This window comes from Clinocottus analis, unplaced genomic scaffold (assembly GCF_023055335.1).
Source record: "Clinocottus analis isolate CAN_PGR_092001 unplaced genomic scaffold, fCliAna1.0.p SCAF_70, whole genome shotgun sequence".
Classification (NCBI taxonomy): Eukaryota; Metazoa; Chordata; class Actinopteri; order Perciformes; family Cottidae; genus Clinocottus; species Clinocottus analis.
Window position 1 is genome coordinate 122,901 of NW_027176230.1, and position 22,100 is coordinate 145,000.

Genomic DNA, 22,100 nt, shown 5'->3' on the forward strand with positions numbered 1-22,100 from the left:
AGGGGGGGCCAGGTTGCTTAGGGCTTTGTAGGTGATGAGTAGCAGTTTGTAGTCTATCCTGTACTTAACAGGGAGCCAGTGGAGGTTGTGAGGGACCGGGTGGTATGCTTCAGCTGCATGCCATACATAAAGCTCCATGTCATACATAAAGCTGCATGCCATACATAAAGCTCCATGTCATACATAAAGCTCCATGTCATACATAAAGCTCCATGTCATACATAAAGCTTCATGTCATACATAAAGCTTCATGTCATACATAAAGCTCCATGTCATACACAACGCTTCATGTCATACACAACGCTTCATGTCATACACAACGCTCCATGTCATACACAACGCTCCATGTCATACATAAAGCTTCATGTCATACATAAAGCTCCATGTCATACATAAAGCTTCATGTCATACATAAAGCTCCATGTCATACATAAAGCTCCATGTCATACATAAAGCTCCATGTCATACATAAAGCTTCATGTCATACATAAAGCTCCATGTCATACACAACGCTTCATGTCATACACAACGCTTCATGTCATACACAACGCTCCATGTCATACACAACGCTCCATGTCATACATAAAGCTCCATGTCATACATAAAGCTCCATGTCATACATAAAGCTCCATGTCATACACAACGCTTCATGTCATACACAACGCTTCATGTCATACACAACGCTCCATGTCATACACAACGCTCCATGTCATACATAAAGCTTCATGTCATACATAAAGCTCCATGTCATACACAACGCTTCATGTCATACACAACGCTTCATGTCATACACAACGCTCCATGTCATACACAACGCTCCATGTCATACATAAAGCTCCATGTCATACACAACGCTCCATGTCATACATAAAGCTCCATGTCATACATAAAGCTCTATGCCATACATAAAGCTCTATGCCATACATAAAGCTCCATGTCATACATAAAGCTCTATGCCATACATAAAGCTCCATGTCATACATAAAGCTCCATGTCATACATAAAGCTTCATGTCATACATAAAGCTCCATGTCATACATAAAGCTCCATGTCATACATAAAGCTTCATGTCATACATAAAGCTCCATGTCATACATAAAGCTCCATGTCATACATAAAGCTTCATGTTATACATAAAGCTCCATGTCATACACAACGCTTCATGTCATACATAAAGCTCCATGTCATACATAAAGCTCCATGTCATACATAAAGCTCCATGTCATACATAAAGCTCCATGTCATACATAAAGCTCCATGTCATACATAAAGCTCCATGTCATACATAAAGCTTCATGTCATACATAAAGCTTCATGTCATACATAAAGCTGCATGCCATACATAAAGCTTCATGTCATACATAAAGCTCCATGTCATACATAAAGCTCCATGTCATACATAAAGCTCTATGCCATACATAAAGCTCCATGTCATACATAAAGCTCCATGTCATACATAAAGCTCCATGTCATACATAAAGCTCCATGTCATACATAAAGCTCTATGTCATACATAAAGCTCCATGTCATACATAAAGCTCCATGTCATACATAAAGCTCCATGTCATACATAAAGCTTCATGTCATACATAAAGCTCCATGTCATACATAAAGCTCCATGTCATACATAAAGCTCCATGTCATACATAAAGCTCCATGTCATACATAAAGCCTCATGTCATACCTAAAGCTCCATGTCTTACATAAAGCTTCATGTCATACACAAAGCTCCATGTCATACACAAAGCTTCATGTCATACATAAAGCTCCATGTCATACATAAAGCTTCATGTCATACATAAAGCTCCATGTCATACATAAAGCTCCATGTCATACATAAAGCTCCATGTCATACATAAAGCTCCATGTCATACATAAAGCTCCATGTCATACATAAAGCTCCATGTCATACATAAAGCTCCATGTCATACATAAAGCCTCATGTCATACCTAAAGCTCCATGTCTTACATAAAGCTTCATGTCATACACAAAGCTCCATGTCATACACAAAGCTCCATGTCATACATAAAGCTTCATGTCATACATAAAGCTCCATGTCATACATAAAGCTCCATGTCATACATAAAGCTCCATGTCATACATAAAGCTCCATGTCATACATAAAGCTCCATGTCATACATAAAGCTCCATGTCATACATAAAGCTCCATGTCATACATAAAGCTTCATGTCATACATAAAGCTCCATGTCATACATAAAGCTTCATGCCATACATAAAGCTATGCAGGGTTCAGGAGAGCTTGAGATCGATTTCTATTCTGTTCATTTAGTAGAGCCCAAAATCAAACTTGGCCTCTGATGGCTTTACACTCTGTACACTTACTGATCCTCTGTTCCAGGACTCGAGTCAACGTCCTTTATGTTTATGTTTTGTGCCGGGCTAAAAGCAAAACACTTCTTTTGGATTTGTTTAAGGTCCGCAGAGGTCTACCATGTTCCAGATGGGACAATAAATATGCCAGAATGTTTCCCTTTGAGGCTAACTCTTGTGATAACAAACCCACCTTTTTATTAATGGATGTCATTCCATCACTCCCATCACAAAATGGCTGACACAGATCATATGTCCTCACCCTGAAGTTGGGCTCACAGTAAGTATGAGCGGACAATAGAGCCTCTTTGACTCTCCATTCATGAAGTGAATGCATGAAGCCCTAGGATAACGGACAAGTGAAACAATCTAGCTCATCGCATCATGTTTTGTTCTTTACGGTTTGCGTTTTTACATTTTAAATATGTTTGATCCAAGATGGATGACCTGATCTTGACTTAGGGTTGCATTAGGTATTAGGCAGGATGATACTGCCGCATGTCTTTCAGCTGTGTCTGTGTGTCAGTCCCTTTTAGGATCAGGGTGTGTTCAGACATCTGAACCCTTATGGAGAGCAAGGTCCAGGGTCCGATGACGTGGCCTGCTGTGTTTCACCCAGCAGGGTGCTATCTGAAGCAGTGGCCTCTTAAAGCCCAACTATTTCCACCACAAGCGGAGGGAAAGATGCTCTCCCATCTAAAGCAGCATTCCTCCTCCAATGCCCTTATTTGGTCAACTGCAGTGAGTTTGCAGCCCGGGGACCACAGGGAGCCGGGGAAAGGGAGCTGCAGACCCTAAAAACCACAGAGGAAACGTCAGTTATGCCCCAGACACAGACATTCCTCACTCGCCTGCCACGGCAAGCACCGGCCTGCTGCTGGTGCAGATAGTCAGGTCGTTGAACAGTTAGTCGTTTAGCATTAGTGGTGCGACGGATTATAAAACTCACTGTTCGGATAGTATCACAGATCTAAGTATTACGAATCAGTAAAAAAAAGAGCAAATGTAACTTTTAGAGATCCCTGATCAAGCCACCGATGCTGATACATATTGGATACAGATCCCGTTGTTGTTTGGCTCGACCAGCTGGGCTTCAAGGATCCACACTACTTCTTTTTGACAAAACATCCATCCATCCAGTATCCAAACCGCTTCTCCTGTTCAGGGTCAGCTGTCTCTGTGCGAAGGCAGGGTTCACCTGGACAAGTGTCCAGACACACTCACACCCACAGGACATTTCGAGTCCAACTAACCTGAGCTGCATGTCCCAACAATAACTTCAGTAAATATCCATTTTCCTAAATGTTATACATTTTACTTTGTTATAGTATAGCCCTGTGATGGACTGGCGACTTGTCCAGGGTGTACCCTGCCTTCGCCCCTGGACAGCTGGGATCGGCTCCAGCGCCCCGCGACCCGAATGAGGATAAGCGGTTAAGATAATGGATGGATGGATGGATAGTCATGAGGGTGTTTTTTTCATAAAGACATACACTTCATGAAGACATACACTTTAAATGATTTCGAAATACAATATTGTGTTTTCATTAATTAGTTTTAATGATTTAGAGCTAGTGTTGGGAAGTTGAACAAGTCATAATTACTATTCTATATTTATGTGAAAACTTATCCTTAACATCTGGATTCATTAAAGTTTCCCAGCAACACTCCATATTATGAGATTACATGTGAACACATGGTAACGTTATAATTTACCGTAACAATCTGGGGTCTGAGGTCATTTTCTTGATTTTTTTTTTTATACTGTAATACTGAACAGCTGACGTCTCTCATTGACAATATAGAGGTATTGTTTTTGCAGCGTGTGGTGGGTTGGCAGGGCTGTCCTGTCTCTGACTGAAAACCAGTGTCTTTTTGCAGTGGAGGTGGAAAGGTCCCTCGGGAATTTCTGAGTGTTCATTGGTTAGTTTCATACAAAATGTCGACTGACACCTGAATCGACAAATTAGAGTTAAAGGCGGAGCTCTACAAACTCCACCTGCTGGGAGCTCCAGGTCACCTGCAGAGGCTGCATCCCGCGTCTCCAACTTGCATCCCGCGTCTCCAACTTGCATCCCGCGTCTCCAACTTGCATCCCGCGTCTCCAACTTGCATCCCGCGTCTCCAACTTGCATCCCGCGTCTCCAACTTGCATCCCAGTTTCCCTCACTTGTCGAAACCAAACCAGGAGAGAGGACACAAGGAAACATGTTTTATGAGACGTCCTTTTCTCTGAAGCGTCATGTGAAGTGACGTTTCTGATGCCTGCAGCCGACACACGTGACCACATGATCAGCTGTTAAAGCCACACACATGTGAGCACATGATCAGCTGTTAAAGCCACACACATGTGACCACATGATCAGCTGTTAAAGCCACACACATGTGACCACATGATCAGCTGTTAAAGCCACACACATGTGATCACATGATCAGCTGTTAAAGCCACACACATGTGATCACATGATCAGCTGTGAGTCGCTTTAACAGCTGATGAGTTTGTGTCCATGAACATGATCATTTGTTGTTTTCTGCTCCGGACAGTTTTAGAGAACATTCTAATGAAAATCTCTTTAAAATATTGATTCAAAATGATTGTATAATGCAGTTGATTTAATAGTCTACTACTACTACTACTACTACTACTACTACTACTACTACTACTACTACTACTACTACTACTACTACTACTAATAATAATAATAATAATAATAAAAATAAAAACAGTTATCGCCCTGTCAGAATGGAGATATGTTCTCTGTAGTCTGTTACCTGTTAAACAAACTGCATTGAGTATTTATACACAGTGTGAGTATTTATGCGGTATTTATGCGGAATGCGTCTTCTTTTTTTATACGTCTGTATGTTTTGAATTTCTGATTGTCACATCATTATAAAATAACTCACAGAAAGCTATCAAACCGACATATTATGCCATTCAGATACACACCTGACAGGCTCTTGGCTAAACGAGGAGACTAACTCTGAAGGTGGCGCATGTGTCCTTAACAATGCATGCAACATTGTGGCCAGCCAAAGAGGATTGCCTGTAGTTTTTTTCTTCATGTCAAGTCTTTGGTCAGAAGTTTAAGTCAAGTCTTTGTGCTAGAGGTCAGGTTTAATAATAATAATAATAGTACATTTTATTTGTATTGCACTTTATATTTTAGCAATCTCAAAGTGCTACAGAGCAGAATAAAGTTTATGAGCTAAAGGACTCTTGTCTTTGAGCAAGAGGTCAAGTCTTTGAGCTAGAGGTCAAGTCTTTGAGCTAGAGGTCAAGTCTTTGAGCTAGAGGTCAAGTCTTTGAGCTAGAGGTCAAGTCTTTGAGCTAGAGGTCAAGTCTTTGAGCTAAAGGTTAATTCTTTGAGCTAAAGGACTCTTGTCTTTGATCTCGAGGTCAAGGCTTTGAGCAAGAGGCCAAGTCTATTAGCTAGAGGCCAAGTCTATGAGCTAGAGGCCAAGTCTTTGAGCTACAGGTCAAGTCTATGAGCTAGAGGCCAAGTCTATGAGCTAGAGGCCAAGTCTTTGAGCTACAGGTCAAGTCTATGAGCTAGAGGCCAAGTCTATGAGCTAGAGGCCAAGTCTATGAGCTAGAGGCCAAGTCTATGAGCTAGAGGTCTCTTGTCTTTGATCTCGAGGTCCAGTCTTTGAGCAAGAGGTCAAGTCTTTGAGCAAGAGGTCAAGTCTTTGAGCAAGAGGTCAAGTCTTTGATCTAGAGGTCAAGTCTTTGATCTAGAGGTCAAGTCTTTGCGCTAGAGGTCAAGTCTTTGCGCTACAGGTCAAGTCTTTGCGCTAGAGGTCAAGTCTTTGAGCTACAGGTCAAGTCTTTGAGCTACAGGTCAAGTCTTTGAGCTAAAGGACTCTTGTCTTTGATCTACAGTTCCAGTCTTTGAGCAAGAGGTCAGGTTTATGAGCTAGAGGTCAGGTTTATGAGATAAAGGACACTTGTCTTTGAGCTGGTGGTCAAGTCTTTGAGCTAGAGGTCAGGTTTATGAGCTAAAGGACACTTGTCTTTGAGCTAGAGTTCAATTCTTTGAGCTAGAGGTTAATTTTTTGAGCTAGAGGTTAATTTTTTGAGCTAGAGGTCAAGTCTTTTGAGCTAGAGGTCACGTCTTTGAGCCAGAGGTCAGGTCTTTGAGCCAGAGGTCAGGTCTTTGAGCCAGAGGTCAGGCCTTTGAGCCAGAGGTCAGGCCTTTGAGCCAGAGGTCAGGCCTTTGAGCCAGAGGTCAGGCCTTTGAGCTAGAGGTCAAGTCTTGAGCTAGAGGCAATTAATGGTTTGGTTTATTAAACAGACATGAAAATCTCTCACCTTTCGGCGAAATTTGCCGTTTTGAAACCAAAATAGGTGACCTACGTGAATCGTGTAGATTCAATGAGGTTTTGTGTGTGTGTGTGTGTGTGTGTGTGTGTGTGTGTGTGTGTGTGTGTGTGTGTGTGTGTGTGTGTGTGTGTGTGTGTGGGGAGGGGGGGGGGGTTGTTTATATTCAGTGAACTGTGAACAGGTGCACGTGCCAGAAGGGAGTGTGAGTGCATGGTAATATAATATTTGATGGTAGATCTAAGTTAAGTTACCCAGGAGCTCTGCTGACATAGACGTAGCTAACGTTAGCTACAGCTTGATGAATGGAGTCATTGAACACAGCAGGAGAGAACGTGACGTTAGCCCGCTAGCTAACGCTTCCATTAATGAGGAGCTAGATTCTGAGGCGAGGGGACTGACCAGACGTCCGGATTTAGGCCGCACAGTCCGGGTGTTCAATGCCCAGTCTGGGTGTTCAATGCCCAGTCTGGGTGTTCAATGCCCAGTCCGGCGTCCGGCGCAGCATCAAGTCAGACGCGTATTTATCCTCCTTTTTGGAGCCGCGTGACCGCGCCAGCGTTTCTGAGATTGGACAGTGAGACGCGGAGAAAAGTTGTTATCTTCATAAAGAGGACATCTTTGATGTGACGCGTCGAGTCTTGGCCAATCAGCGTTCAGATGTCTCCAGCGGCCGTTTCTCAGTACGCGATCTTCTCTGTACTTGTCAAGAAAAGAGCCGCATGACATTGGAAAGCTTCGCTTAGCGTTCAGAATCCGTTGGAATTGCATCCAGTTAGTATATTACTTTGTCGCCTGCGACAGGTTCCGTACTAAGGGTTAACTAATATTATGAGATTAGAACAGCGGGGGATTTTATGATTATTTATGTAATATATACACACACACACACACACACACACAGTAAGGTGATTCAACCCCCCACCCCCTCCTTAATGTCCTTCTCACCTTTTGCACCACTGACCCGTTTTCATGCCTGATTAAATGTCTGAATTTCCAACACCCGAGGAGATGACATAATTACCTTGTTTTTTTGGTCTGGTTGGTTGGTTTGGCATCGTGGCTGAGAGAAATTCACACCCATTCACACGCCATAGGCACCTACGGGAGCAATGCTGGGTTAAGTGTGATTCCCAAGGACACATGGACATGGACCAGCGGAGCCAGGGATCAAACCGCCAATCCTCCTAAAAGACGACTTTTCCTCTATCACTGAGCCACAGGCGCCCCATAATAATGATCAAATTACTGAGTAATTTCTGTCAGTAGATCAATAGATGAATGAATGAATTGTTGTATTCTTAATAGTTGTACAGCTGTAGAGGAAATGTGACAGACATGTGCATCTCCATACTTTCTAGAACCTTTCAAGCATTCAAAAAGGGCCATTAGTGGAAATAGATTTGTCCATACTGTGTATAGTCTGGGCTTTTCTCCACACTTGAAGTTCTGCTTGGATGTTATTCTCATCTTGCCACACTGCAGGTCTCCATGCAGCTACTTATCCTCATAGTGGAAGACATTCCTCCACAGCATCTTAGTTCTTTAGTGAGACACAATCTCATTGCCATATTTGGCAACCCCCGGGGGTTTAGAGGCATATCTTAATAAAGCTGAATCTGGGTTCTGTTCAGTGGCCTTAAAAGGAGCTGGAGAGAGACTCAGCACCTGTTTTACATCTGGAGCAGCAAAGCTTGATAACAAAGCCGCCAAATTCAGAGCAGACACAGACGGTTGGAGAGGAAGTTTAGGGGATTTCTTTGCTTTGATAAGGAGATTCAAATGACAATAAGTGTGTGTGTGTGTGTGTGTGTGTGTGTGTGTGTGTGTGTGTGTGTGTGTGTGTGTGTGTGCGCACACACACAGACACACACACGCACACACAGACAGATTTCTCCCCAAAGCCGAGATGACCGACTAAATACATTTTAATAGTAGAAAAAGGGCTTCCCCATATCTACTAATTCTTGCAAGAAATGCAACAGCTAAACCATTGAACACTGAATGGGAATGGTGTGCATCAGCTCACACCACTTATCACCGTAAAAGGAGCGAGTGGAGGCGGCCCTTGCAGTCTGAATGGTGTCAATGGCCCGTTCTCACCTCTCCCATTCGCCACCTCTCACGGGCCAGATCACTGTCCGGTCTGTGTGAGGGTGGGAAAGAAGGTCCCTGCGTATAGGGAGAGGACAAAGCTGTATTATTTCTGCTACTCAATGCTTGGACGGCCACTGTGGCGCTATCAGGATTAGGAACAAGCCCCGTTCTCTCATCCCGGTGAGAGTCAGGGAGATCAGGCTGAGCGGGGGGAATGCAGAGAGTGAAGCAGCGCATCCACCCCGAGGGGTCGGACGGGGAGAAAAACTGACTTATTTTCTCGCGAGAGGAGAGATATACCTCTGCCAAACTTGCTTCCCCACCTGCGGGGTAGAGAGTCCATTCTTCGGGACAGAAGAACTGCCCCACTGTTGGAAACGGTCTTAACATGTGTTGCCCCACAGTTACTTCCAAGCCAAGCTGTGCAACTGCAGTGATAGAGGGCCGACTTGACGGTGGATGTACGCTACCACAGTGGTGTTGTCTGTTTTCACCAGGTCATGGAGTTTTTGGAGAAATTCCAGAAAATGCTTTAGTGCATACAACAATGCCCAGAGCTCCAAGAGGTTCATGTGAGTGAGCCAGCCACAGGCCCAGGTGCCCTTCACTGCTCCCGGGTGATAGTCACTGCAGCAAAGTAGTGTTTGCCCTGTGACGATGGGTTTTATAAAGAAGGCTGCTGGTTAGTTTGCGTCCCAGCTGTCCGCTGTAGCAGCAAAACCAGCAACCAGAAAAACCTGAGGGAAAAGTGAGGCATTTCGGGGCTTTCAGCATCCATCATGTTCGCCCAGCTTGATGAGGCTCACAGCTGATCGGTGCCGGTTGTAGCTTTTGGGGTAGCTGACAGACAAAGGCTCCTGCTTATTGGATACCGCCACTCTCAGCCTCCTTGCCGGATCTTTTCTGATTGGCACAGTGTAAACATGACTGGGCCAGCGATGCCTGAGCGTGTTTAGCCCATGCAAGCTGTGCACGTTGGATGACAGTCCCTCCGAGATGTACCCCCCACATAGTGCACAGGCGGGATGTAGCCTCTTTGGCCTTCGGTTCCCACCCTTTGGCAGGAGTAACGGTTCAAGACATGGCAATTGAAAAGAAAGGAAAATATTTAAATACCACAATTCGCTGGTGCTAGGGAAAGGGGTTTAGCCCGGGCTAACAAGCGTACCGTAAGCGATCAATCACATGACACATTAGCTCAGGGTTGTCCAAACCTTTGGACTGTTGAAATCGACCAGATGGGACAAGCTGTGTGGAGTTACATCTGACACTGCTTCAAACATGTCTTACTTTTGAGACAGCAGCTTCTCCGTAATGTAAAACTGATGGTCAACTCTTCTGTGTCGTCTGTCCTCTCATCACACGCAATCCGGTAAAAATCAAAAGCACAAGCATGTGACACCTGAGGCTATAAGTTAGCTGACAAGTCTTCAGTTTCTGGATTTAACAGCATCAGTTTCTGGATTTAATTCCAGCATCTTTTCCCGGCACATTGTTCCTGCGCCTCCAGTGGCTCTGTGTTATGAAGTCTCAGAAGGTTTCCCTTGTCGTCGCATTTTCTTGTGTTTTGTTCGGACAGCAAAAATAAAATTGTTGCCAGACTTCTTCTGCATTATAATTTTAGAGTTAGCTGCGGGGCAATAAAAAATGGGCCGTAGTTTGGACACCCTGCTTTAGCTGAAGTCTGGACATTCTGCCCGGCTAACAAACCGATGCTAACCAAACCGCTATGCGTTGTAATGCGAGTAACGTCACACAGTCACCGACAACACCGGTGAACAAACTGACGTAGACACCGCTCAAACGTTCTGTGTAATGTTTAAAATATAGTTTTTCAGAAGTAAAGCGAAGCCAGGAGCTGCGTTTGTGCCAGTCCTCCCGTCTGTAAACCAGCGAGCCTGGATGATGAGGCAGCTGTAGTTTCTTCACAGGAAGAAAGAGAATGAATTGTCAGGAGGTTGTTGACTCATGTGAGGGGCGTGGCCCTAGCACCGCTCATCTGTCTGTCACTGACGGACATGGCGTCATTCATGGCGTCATTCATGGCGTCATTCATGGCGTCATTCATGGCGTCATTCATGGCGTCATTGGAGCGTCCGTAGTATGTGATAGCAACACTTGTAATGTCTCTCTGGGCAGTCACCCATATAGAAATAAACATGGGAATGGCCATGGATAGAAACAAACCCAAACAAATGTGTCTGTCTTTTTATGTTCCACTGCTTCCATTATTTTTGCTCTGTACATTTTTAGTGTTGTAAAATGTTGTCATGAGTGAACACAACTAATATTCTTTTGATTAAATGTAAAAGTTAATAATCCAGGCTAATACACCAGCTAACATGTCATGTGTCTCCTGTAGCCCAGCACGCTGCCTCAGGGCACAGTGAACATGAACCTCTGCACGGATGTCATAGACGCGGAGCCAAAGACGGGTCAGAAGAACTCCTTGTGCATCGTCACGCCGGACCAGGAGTACTTCATCAGAGGAGAGAATAAAGAGATCATCAATGGGTTAGTTGTTGGATGTGTCTGCCGATGGGTCGGGGATGACAAGATGTGCACACAGACGTGTAAAACACTCTCCTCTGGGTCCAGGTGGACTGAACAGCTGGTGGTTTACCCCCGAACTAACAAACAGAACCAGAAGAAGAAACGCAAGGTGGAGCCTACGACCTCCCAGGTGATGCTTCTGACACGGTACTCAACTTGATTTTCTGATCCACTGTCGTCTTGTTTCATTGTTGTGACGGTTTCATGTGTCCATGTCCAGGAGCCGGGTCCAGCCAAGGTAGCAGTGACTGGCTCTGGCATCCCAGAGGCGGAGAAGGTTCCAGACTCCAGCTCCATCATCTGGCAGGAGGAGCTGAATCAGAGAGAGGCCGAGGGGGCTGCAGTCTGGGCCCCTGACCTCCCGCCAGGATCACCTCTGCCCCCTGCAGGTAAGAAGGCATACACCTCTGTAAGGAGGACTCTGTGTAGTGCAGGGTGCCCACACTTTGTTGGGAGCTCCTTTTAAAATGATCTGTGAATTATCGCGTTGTGCGCCAAATTCAATGATAAAATGGTAGTAAATAATCAATTCATGTCATGGTTTCTGCTGTGAAAGTGTTCCTTGGCGTCTTGTGTTTCCCGTGTAGGGGGCTCTGACGCCGGCTCCCTGAACGGCGATGAGGTGGACCGGGCCGGCGTGGCGCTGCATGGCTCTGCGCCCTATGACCTGCTCTCCCCAACGGGCTCATGCTCGAGCTTAGGAGGCGTCCCACGCTGCCTCTCCCCAGCAGCCAGCGACCCCTTCCCCTCCGGCAGCTCCCTGCTCTCTAACGGCTCACACATCAGCGGCTCGGTCAGCTCTCTGGACTCGGACGCCAGCGGCAGCACCGTCACCAGCACCGACAGCCACCCGGCCAACCAGAGGGGCGGCCACGCCTACGGCCACCACGACGCTCGGTCCCGAAGGCTGGAGGTGGAGACCAGGAAGGCAGAGAAGAGGAGTCGGTTCAGGAGCCCTGACAGGCAGGAGAAGGAGGCCGTCCTCAGCCCGGAGAGGAGGTCAGTGTCAGCTCCTCTTGGCTGCTGCTGCTACAGTACGATGTTGAGATGTTACGATGTTGAGGTGTTCAGGAGTTAAGATTTTAAGATGTTCCCTCCTCACCCACTTGGCTGTTTTAAAATGTTGCTGTCTCTCATGCGTCTGACCTCTGACCTCTTTACAAACAGCAGCAGTGACCGAGAGGCAGATGACTGAATGGAAAGCACAGAGGCTATGTGTTTATACACTCTATGCTTACAGTTAGTAAGACTGCTGATAAAAAAGTAAAAATAATAATGCTGCATAGATTGGGACATCTGTTTTTTTCCATCTGCAAATTAAACTGCTGGAATATCCTATTAAGTAATAATTTTGTGCAATATTTAAAACAAATCCCACATGAACATGAAAATGCTGTTCTTTACAGATGCAAGGCAGCTCAAAAAAAGAAAAGCACAAAATGCACTTAAGCTCCTCATGCTAACCCCTGAATAGCCTGTCATCCATGTTGAATTTCACATTACACAAATGTAGCGCTGCTTTCCACTCGCCGACAGTTGATGCAGCTCCCTGCTCTCCTCAGATCGGATCAGAGGCAGGTCGACGCGGTGGTTGCAAATCGGTGTGAAATGTTACTGGCCAAAGAAAAATCACCAGCAAACGTTTAAGATAAACAAGGTTTCCATTGCAGAAGGACAGTTGGATCTTTTCATAGCAGGATGTGACACGATCTCTAACGACGTTGATTATTTGATCATAAAAATAAACAAAGCTATTGTAATGTGTTAAACTGTGTGTGTGTGTGTGTGTGTGTGTGTGTGTGTGTGTGTGTGTGTGTGTGTGTGTGTGTGTGTGTGTGTGTGTGTGTGTGTGTGTTTGCAGTCGCTCCGGCGTCATTGAGAAGCTGGAGGCCTTGGAGCTGGAGCATCCAGAGAGAATGGAGGTGGAAGAGTCGAGCAGGAGTGCAGCCCGACAGGGCCGGAGTGAGCAGAGACACTTCCACAGAGAGGTAACCGTGTGGCTGAGTGAGCAGTGATACTGGGGCCACTGGTTCAGCGGTAGAGCGGGGTCACCTTTCAATCAGAGGATCGGCGGTTAGATCCACAGCTCTGCTAGCCCATGTTGATGTGTCCTTAGGCAAGACACTTAAGGGTCATTTATACTCTGGTTTTACTCAGAGACAAAAGGCCCCCTTGCGTAGTCCCACCGGTCCTCTTGCGTGTGTCGCCCAAAATGTCTGACTATCCGTCAAAGCTACGCGAGCCGTCTGCAGCAGCAAGGCTGTGATTGGTCTGCGAACCACGTCCTTTCTGAGTCTCTCATTTCCACCCTACAGTGAATGAATGTGAGACACTCCTGTTGGGCATCAGTGTGTGAATGGGGGCGAGGGGGCCGACCCGCTGAGCCGCTCCACATGACGGAAAAAGAAAAAGAGACGCCGTCAGGAAGGCGCCCGCACTTTCATTGCTCCACGGGGATTCAGACCCTCTAACTGGAGCGTGCGTTAGACTCCTCGGTCCGTGTTTCTAGACGGGTCGGTGGTTGCTGACATCGTCCAGACCTCTGACGCCCTTTACGTGGCTGATCCCCGCCCTACCCAAGCTCAGATTTTAAAACTGACTTGTTATACACAATGTAGGATGATCAGGGAGAGTTTCTGTTCAACGCCTTCAGCCTGGAGCCCTGATCTCTGGTACCTGATCCCTGGTACCCAGGGTTGGCTACCAGCGCGCGCACATGCGCTGAGTGATTGCTGGAGAGACATCATGAGTGCAGGAGCTTTTGCCGTCCTCGTCTTGTTGGAACAAAGCTGTAGTCCAGTAAATCTCTCCAGTTGATATTAATGATGACGTATGGTGAAGCAGCAGTTTGTAGAAACCAACCGTTTCTGAGAGGAGTTGTGTTGCACACGCTCCCTATCAGGCCACCTGATGCTGGTCTGTTCTTTTTTTTAATAAATACATATATATATATTGTTTATAGTTTGAAGTTAAAAAAGTTTGAAGCTGTAGTTTGAAGTGTTGTATGTATTTATATTCATAGTATACTTTAAACAGTTATATATATTGTTCAATTTGAAGAAAAAAAATGGCCCTGGCAATAAAAAGTATGGGTTCAGGCACCGTTTAGGCACCGGTATCGTTTTTTCCAATACCGGTTTAGCACCGGTATCGGAAGAAACCCAAACGATACCCATCCCTACTGGTACCTGGAACCTGATCCTTAATCCCTGGTACCTGATCCCTGGTACCTGATCCTTGGTTTCTGGTATGTGATCCTTGGTACCTGATCCCTTGTACCTGATCCCTGGTACCTGATCCTTGATCCCTGGTACCTTGTACCTGATCCCTGATCCTTAATCCCTGGTACCTGATCTTTGATCCCTGGTATCTGATCCTTGATCCCTGGTACCTGATCCCTGGTACCTGGTATTTGATCCCTGGTACCTGATCCTTGGTACCTGATCCCTGGTACCTGATCCTTAATCCCTGGTACCTGATCCCGGGTACCTGATCCTTGATGCCTGGTACCTGATCCGTGGTATCTGGTATTTGATCCCTTGTACTTGATCCCTGGTACCTGGTCCCCGATCCCTGGTATCTGGTATTTGATCCCTGGTACCTGATCCTTGGTATCTGGTATTTGATCCCTGGTACCTGATCCATGGTACCTGGTACCTGATCCCTGGTACATGGTACCTGGTCCCCGATCCCTGGTATCTGGTATTTGATCCCTGGTACCTGATCCTTGGTACCTGGTACCTGATCCCTGGTACCTGGTCCCCGATCCCTGGTATCTGGTATTTGATCCCTGGTACCTGATCTTTGATCCCTGGCACCTGATCCCTGGTATCTGAGCCTTGATCCCTGGTACCTGATCCCTGGTACCTGGTACCTGATCCTTGGTACCTCATCCCTGATGCTTGATCCCTGGTACCTGATCCTTAATCCCTGGTACCTGATCCCGGGTACCTGATCCTTGATGCCTGGTACCTGATCCGTGGTATCTGGTATTTGATCCCTTGTACTTGATCCCTGGTACCTGGTCCCCGATCCCTGGTATCTGGTATTTGATCCCTGGTACCTGATCCTTGATATCTGGTATTTGATCCCTGGTACCTGATCCATGGTACCTGATACTTGATCCCTGGTACCTGATCCCTGGTACATGGTGCCTGGTACCTGGTCCCCGATCCCTGGTATCTGGTATTTGATCCCTGGTACCTGATCCATGGTACCTGGTCCCTGATACTTGATCCCTGGTACATGGTCCCTGGTACCTGGTCCCCGATCCCTGGTATCTGGTATTTGATCCCTGGTACCTGGTACATGGTCCCTGGTACCTGATCCCTGGTACCTGATCCCTGGTATCTGGTATTTGATCCTTGGTACCTGGTCCCCGATCCCTGGTATCTGGTATTTGATCCTTGGTACCTGGTCCCTGATACTTGATCCCTGGTACCTGATCCCTGGTACCTGATCCCTGGTACCTGATCCCTGGTACATGGTCCCTGGTACATGGTCCCTGGTATCTGATCCCTGGTAAATGGTCCCTGGTACATGGTCCCTGGTATCTGATCCCTGGTAAATGGTCCCTGGTACCTGATACTTGATCCCTGGTACGTGATCCCTGATACTTAATCCCTGGTACCTGATCTCTGGTACATGGTCCCTGGTACCTGAGCCCTGGTACCTGATCCCTGGTAGCTGGTACCTGGGGCTTTGTAGAAAACAAGAGTACTTTGGTTCAGAAAGTATTGTTCTAGTGCCAACGTTGTGCAGCAGTTTACAAGTTACAGTTGATCTTGTTAGACTTGTAAGCGGTGGTATTAAACAACTTCACAGGCAGAACACATGTGTAGGGATTTTCTTTATTTTCCCTTCACTCTCGCCCCTTTCCCTGTATCTTTCTCTCTCTTCGTCCTGTCTTTGTGTTGCTGTGGGTCAGAGGTCGTGTTCAGCTTCCTCTCTGGTGACGGCGCTCCCTTTCCCACCCAGCGCTCTGTGCCCTCGGCCGCTCAGGCTCACAGCAGTTCACTTTAGAACCAGGACAGGCTCAGTGATGATAAATGTGCACAGAACAATTCACAAATATATTTCATTTGCAAATGCACACAGAAGGATTCATAAATACGGTCCAATGATTTCTATAAATGTAGAAAAAAGTCACAAATATAGTTCTGCATTTGTATGTATTTATTTGTGGATTGCACTGCATTTGTGGCTCCACATTTACAAGTTGCTTTTTGAGACTCCCCTGCCGTGGCTCGATTCACAAATGTCTTTTTTCAAAATAAATCTACCTGTAGCCAATCAGACCTCATTTTCAACCAATGGCATGAGCACCGTTCCCCCTCCCCACGTGGCTTCATTTGCGCTGGAGACGGGGCGTGGCTTATCGTGAGCGGCCGTCATTCAGACACTGTTGTGGGACTGCTGATAAGGGCTCCGTTTCCCAGATTTGATTATTCTTCAGGACTTAAGAAGGCTCTTAAGAAGGGTTCGGCTAAGAACGAGGGCTAAGATACGAGTGTTTCCCAGACGCGTTCTTAACTGCCTTCTTAAGATCTCGCCAAAGAAGCTTCCTAAGACGCTCTCAGTGGGAGCTGTCCACCGCCGTGGTGATGAAACTAAATCAATCGATGTCAGGTTAATCGATCACCCACCACTTTATCAGCGCATAAATCACACACAACACGCTGTGGTCCCCACACAAAGGTACAATTATGCCATGTAACCCTAACCCTATCTCAGCCATGGCATGAAATCCACGGTGGACCTGGCGGACCTCGTCCTGTGTGGTGGGTATTCTGACGTGTGCCCGGGCATGGCGCAGGAGGATCGGTGTCATGCTGCCACAATCCGTGAACCCGATGCCCTGCAGGAAGCTCCCCACTGCGTAAAGACGCAGGCTGAGGGCAACACTGCAGCGGGTTGGCCTCTAGATGTGTGGTGACACTAGTGTGACGAGGCGGTGGATCTCCACTCAGGGAAGCCGGTACTTGGACTGGACAGCCTGGTCCGACAGCACATTAAGTGGAGAAGAGCTGACGCTCACATGCATTTATGTAAACCATCATATGCATTTATGTGAACTATCTGGCTTTGCGCACGGCGACACTGTTTGTTAGCAGAGAGAATATGCTGTATTGCAGCCGTGGTGTCTCTGGGTTAGGGTTAGTGCGCTCCTAAGAAGCTCTTAGCGTCAAGAGCTTCTTAACAAATCTGGGAAACGCGGCCAATGTTATGAACCCAGCCACAATGGAGTTTGATGTTCTGACGTTTGTGAGACTTTCACAACATGTATGAAGCAGAACTAGTGGTTGTTTCAATGGTGTCCTTGAGCAAGACATTAGGGTGACCACACCAGACATCCAGGTGTTCAATGCCCTGTCCGGCGTTAAGCGCAGCATGAAGCCGCACGCGTGTTTGTCCTCCGTTTAGGAGTTGCACTGGACCTTAAGAGCGAGTGGGACATGGGCAAAGGAGCGCTGACTGCCGAGTACTAACAGATCTGATGCTTTAACAACTAACTTCTCGCCTGAAAACATCTCAAAATGCGATCTTACAGAGTCGTAACGGACTCGACATGTCACATCAAAGATGTTCTATTGTGAAGATGATCACATCATCTTTTCTTGACGAGAAAACTAACAACTGAAAGTCGACATTCTCTGAATACTACTGTTGTTGACTCACAAAATGTAATGTTATGTTTTCAGGCGAGAAGTTAGTTGTTCAAGCATAAAATCTGTGGTCGGTTTGTCAAGAATCAAAGATAGGCCGCCGTCAGCACTGGGAGGCTCCCCTGCCCGCGTATAGCAGCCTGATCTCGACGGGCGGAGGAGCTCCTTCAGCACCCGGTGGTCAGCGCTCCTCTGCCCGTGTCTCACTCGCTCTTAAGGTCCAGTGCAACTCCAAAAGGAGGACCAATACACGTGCGGCTTGATGCTGCGCTTAACGCCGGACAGGGCATTGAACACCTGGATGTCTGGTGTGGTCACCCTAATGACCACACCATAATCAAGGACACCATAACAACCACTAGTTCTGCTTCATACTTGTTGTGGAAGTCCCACAAACGTTGGAACATCAAACTCCATTGTGTCTGGGTTCATAACATCAGCAGTCCCACAACAGTGTCTGAATGACAGCCGCTCACGATAAGCCACGCCCCCTCTCCAGCGCAAATGAAGCCACGTGGGGAGGGGGAACGGTGCTCATGCCATTGGTTGAAAATGAGGTCTGATTGGCTACAGGTAGATTTATTTTGAAAAAAGACATTTGTGAATCGAGCCACGGCAGGGGAGTCTCAAAAAGCAACTTGTAAATGTGGAGCCACAAATGCAGTGCAATCCACAAATAAATACATACAAATGCAGAACTATATTTGTGACTTTTTTCTACATTTATAGAAATCATTGGAACGTAATTGTGAATCCTTCTGTGTGCATTTGCAAATGAAATATATTTGTGAATTGTTCTGTGCGCAATTGTGAATCTTTATGCACATTTACCATCACTGAGACTGTCCTGGCTCCAGAGGTCATCACTGGATCTCTGTCTCTTGCACGGTTGAAAATATCTCTTACGCACTCAATTGAAGTTAGCACATTTATCCTCAGTGTGTTTTTGTTGTCATGACATTCCTCAACACACCAAACAGATGACTAAACATCCTCTGTGATTTCTGTATTTCATATGTTGGATCTCAAAAAGTAAAAAGGCTAGTTTGGAATGTATTTATTAATGTGTATATTTTGTGTTGTTCAGGTGCACAGGCATGACGCTGTCTCCACACACCCTCCCCTGAGGAGAGCCAAGTCCCTGGACAGAAGGACCACAGAGTCAGTGATGACGGTGAGTGTTCACTCTTCATCAAGGTCCAGGCTTCTTCTGTGACGACCAAACATCGTAATGCATATGGTGATGTTGATAATAAACCGAATATCATATAATTAAGAATGTGATGAGTCATCACAAACATGAAACTTCAGTAGTTGTCGTTGAAAGATGTCTCTGAAAGTCTGTGCTGCGTTGCAAGCAGGAGCCTTTAGTTTAGTTTAGTAGAGAGGGATTTCCTCAAGGAGATTAATAAAGGATCATTTCTTTCTTTTTCTTTCTGCTCTTAAAGTCCTATGCCTTTACTCAGGGCAGCTCTTCTGGCATCTCAACTCTATTTGACAGCATGTTTCGACTTGGTCATGATTTGAGTTATTTGATTGAATTGCTTGTTAAAATTGAAGATGCAGATGGACTAATCGTTTCAGTTTCATGCTCCACATCGTGTCCCACAGTGAAAGCCTGCTTATGAAGTGCAAACAAACTACTGCTTTTGTCAAGAGAACTGTTAGATATGGAAAGATGATCAGCACATGAAAACATCTTGATTGTTTCAATATGAACAACTTGAACTGTGCCTGAAGGCCACGTGCTTCAGTCAGCCTCTCCTGGTCTTTTCAGCTGGAGGCTCCACGGCAGCTTCAGAGCATCGTCAGCTGTGGAGAGAGCTCTGGCTTGTTATTGGCGCTGAGAAACTACATTGTGTTAGGTAACAGAGTTGTGACGATAGATTTTTAAAAGAAAGGTCTTTGTGGTCGTCATGACGGTTCTGCTCACAAACCAACTTATTTCCCTGGTTTCCTGGGGAAATGGCTGAAGACACAGTACAAACCTAAGCACTGTGACTTTTCCTAACGTTTCTTTGGCCATGGAGGATGTGAATGTTGTAGGCACCCCTCTGTGCTGCGGGGCGCAGTGTGGCCCCTCATCCCGTTTCCAGGTCATACCCTCATCCCATCTCCAGGTTATACCTTCATCCCGTCTCCAGGTCATACCCTGGTCTCCAGGTCATACACTCATCCCGTCTGAGGTCATACCCTCATCCAGCTCTGTGTGCAGACTCTGCCTGCTGTGTGTGTTCATTGCACCTCTTCTGTGGTCTGTTGCTGCATTCCTGCCAGCCAGAGAAGCAAGGTGTGTGTGTGTGTGTGTGTGTGTGTGTGTGTAACACGACTCACCACTGCTTCCTGAGGTCATCCTTCACCTGCGTGTGTGTGTCCTCCACTGTGTGTGCACAGCACTGGGTTGTGTGTCCTCAGCTGCAGCTGCACAGAGGTCCTGGTTCAGACATGTTCTCTGAGTGAGCACCACGTTTAGGATTGATTGTTAACTTTTAGGATCAATTTATTTGACCATATTTTAAAGTAAGTTGTGGTAAAACACTTTCAGAAAGAATAATGACATTATGATGATGATGACATAACATGGCAAAATGACATGTGCACGTTGAGCAGTTTGACATCATCATTGTGCTATTCAGACATTTCAACATCTTTTCTTTCAGCCGGACTTACTGAACTTCAAGAAGGGCTGGATGGTGAAGCTGGATGGTCAAGACCAGGTACGCTGTGAACCAAATACTGCTGCACGTATGATTCATTCATAATGCTCTGTTTGTGTTCATGAAGAATCTGTACAAGTAAAAAATATGAAAGTAAAAGAGTACATCTTACTTAAATCATCCAGATGCATGGACACAGGTGAGTACATACAGTTTCTGTGCCATGTGGTCATCAAGAGGGAAGCAGCATGGAGCTAAAGGTCACGTATAGGTCACGTATAGCCCTACGCAGCGTGCTCTCTCAGTGATGTCTTCAATGGACTACACCCGGGTGGAGCCTGAGGCCTTTAAAATCTGTCTTGATATGACACAGAGAGGCATAGTCTGTGTGATGGATGAACAACATAGATCTAAACATGCTGTCTCGCCCCCGTCGTAGTGGAAGAAGTACTGGTTTGTGTTGACGGATCACAGCCTGAGATACTACAAGGACTCCATTGCAGAGGAGGTGAGCCCATCTTCTAGCACACTTGTTGTCTAATGTCTGTTGATCAGTTGTTGGTGTGTGTTCACATCTCCTCTCTGGTCCTCAGGCCTCTGACCTGGATGGAGAGATGGACCTGTCCACCTGCTACAGTGTGACTGAATACCAGGCGCAACGCAACTACGGTTTCCAAATACATGTAAGCAGCTTCTCATCAAGCACGTGTAACATCACAGGAAGAGATGGAAGACGCGTGTTGTGAATGAGCTGTGTGTCCAAAGAACTCCGGATAGAATCATTTATCACATTTAATGTGAGAAAGCTCCAACTCGCATGAATCACACGTGATGTCATCCTTCCTTCAGATGTCTGCAACATATAGCCAGTGATGAAAAGTCAAAATGATGGAAGGATGGATGATAGATGGATGATGGATGGATGATGGATGGATGGATGATGGATGGATGATGGATGGATGATGGATGGATGAATGATGGATGGATTGATAGATGATAGATGGATGAATGATGGATGATGGATGGATGATGGATGGATGGATGGATGGATATAAAAATGGATGGATGAATGAATGAATGATGGATGGATGGATGAATGATGGATCGATGAATGATGGATGGATGATAGATGGATGGATGATGGATGGATGGATGATGGTAAATTGATGGTGCTTTTAAACGTTCAGACTCAGGAGGGCGTGCACACGCTGTCGGCCATGACAGCAGGCATACGCAGGAACTGGATCCAGGCCGTCATGAAGAACGTGCGGCCCTCTGCGGCCCCCGACGTGGCCAGGTGAGTCACGCTGTCCAGCCGAGATCAGGGTTCAGCTGGAGGCCGCAGCGCCGGGTCTTTTGGCATCACATCAAGTGTTGATTGTAAAAATAAATGTTTTTTTACCAAAAGATGTTCTATTACAAGCACATTGAAGAAAAAAAAGAAGATTAACAGCTCAATTGATTGATCTGCCAG

The 22,100-nt window shown here is 46.1% G+C and overlaps 1 protein-coding gene across 3 annotated transcripts in view; it reads left to right on the forward strand.

The window, feature by feature from the left end:
* The window catches only part of mprip (myosin phosphatase Rho interacting protein), a 45,029-nt gene that overhangs the window by 7,718 nt on the left and 15,211 nt on the right, over positions 1 to 22,100 (forward strand). For all 3 annotated transcript variants that reach the window (XM_068566940.1, XM_068566939.1, XM_068566941.1), the window contains exons 4-13: positions 11,114 to 11,265; positions 11,350 to 11,434; positions 11,525 to 11,693; positions 11,892 to 12,303; positions 13,166 to 13,292; positions 19,057 to 19,143; positions 20,630 to 20,686; positions 21,066 to 21,134; positions 21,220 to 21,309; positions 21,814 to 21,923. In XM_068566940.1, the coding sequence (XP_068423041.1) occupies positions 11,114 to 11,265; positions 11,350 to 11,434; positions 11,525 to 11,693; positions 11,892 to 12,303; positions 13,166 to 13,292; positions 19,057 to 19,143; positions 20,630 to 20,686; positions 21,066 to 21,134; positions 21,220 to 21,309; positions 21,814 to 21,923 (1,358 nt within the window). The remainder of the gene's footprint in view (positions 1 to 11,113; positions 11,266 to 11,349; positions 11,435 to 11,524; positions 11,694 to 11,891; positions 12,304 to 13,165; positions 13,293 to 19,056; positions 19,144 to 20,629; positions 20,687 to 21,065; positions 21,135 to 21,219; positions 21,310 to 21,813; positions 21,924 to 22,100) is intronic.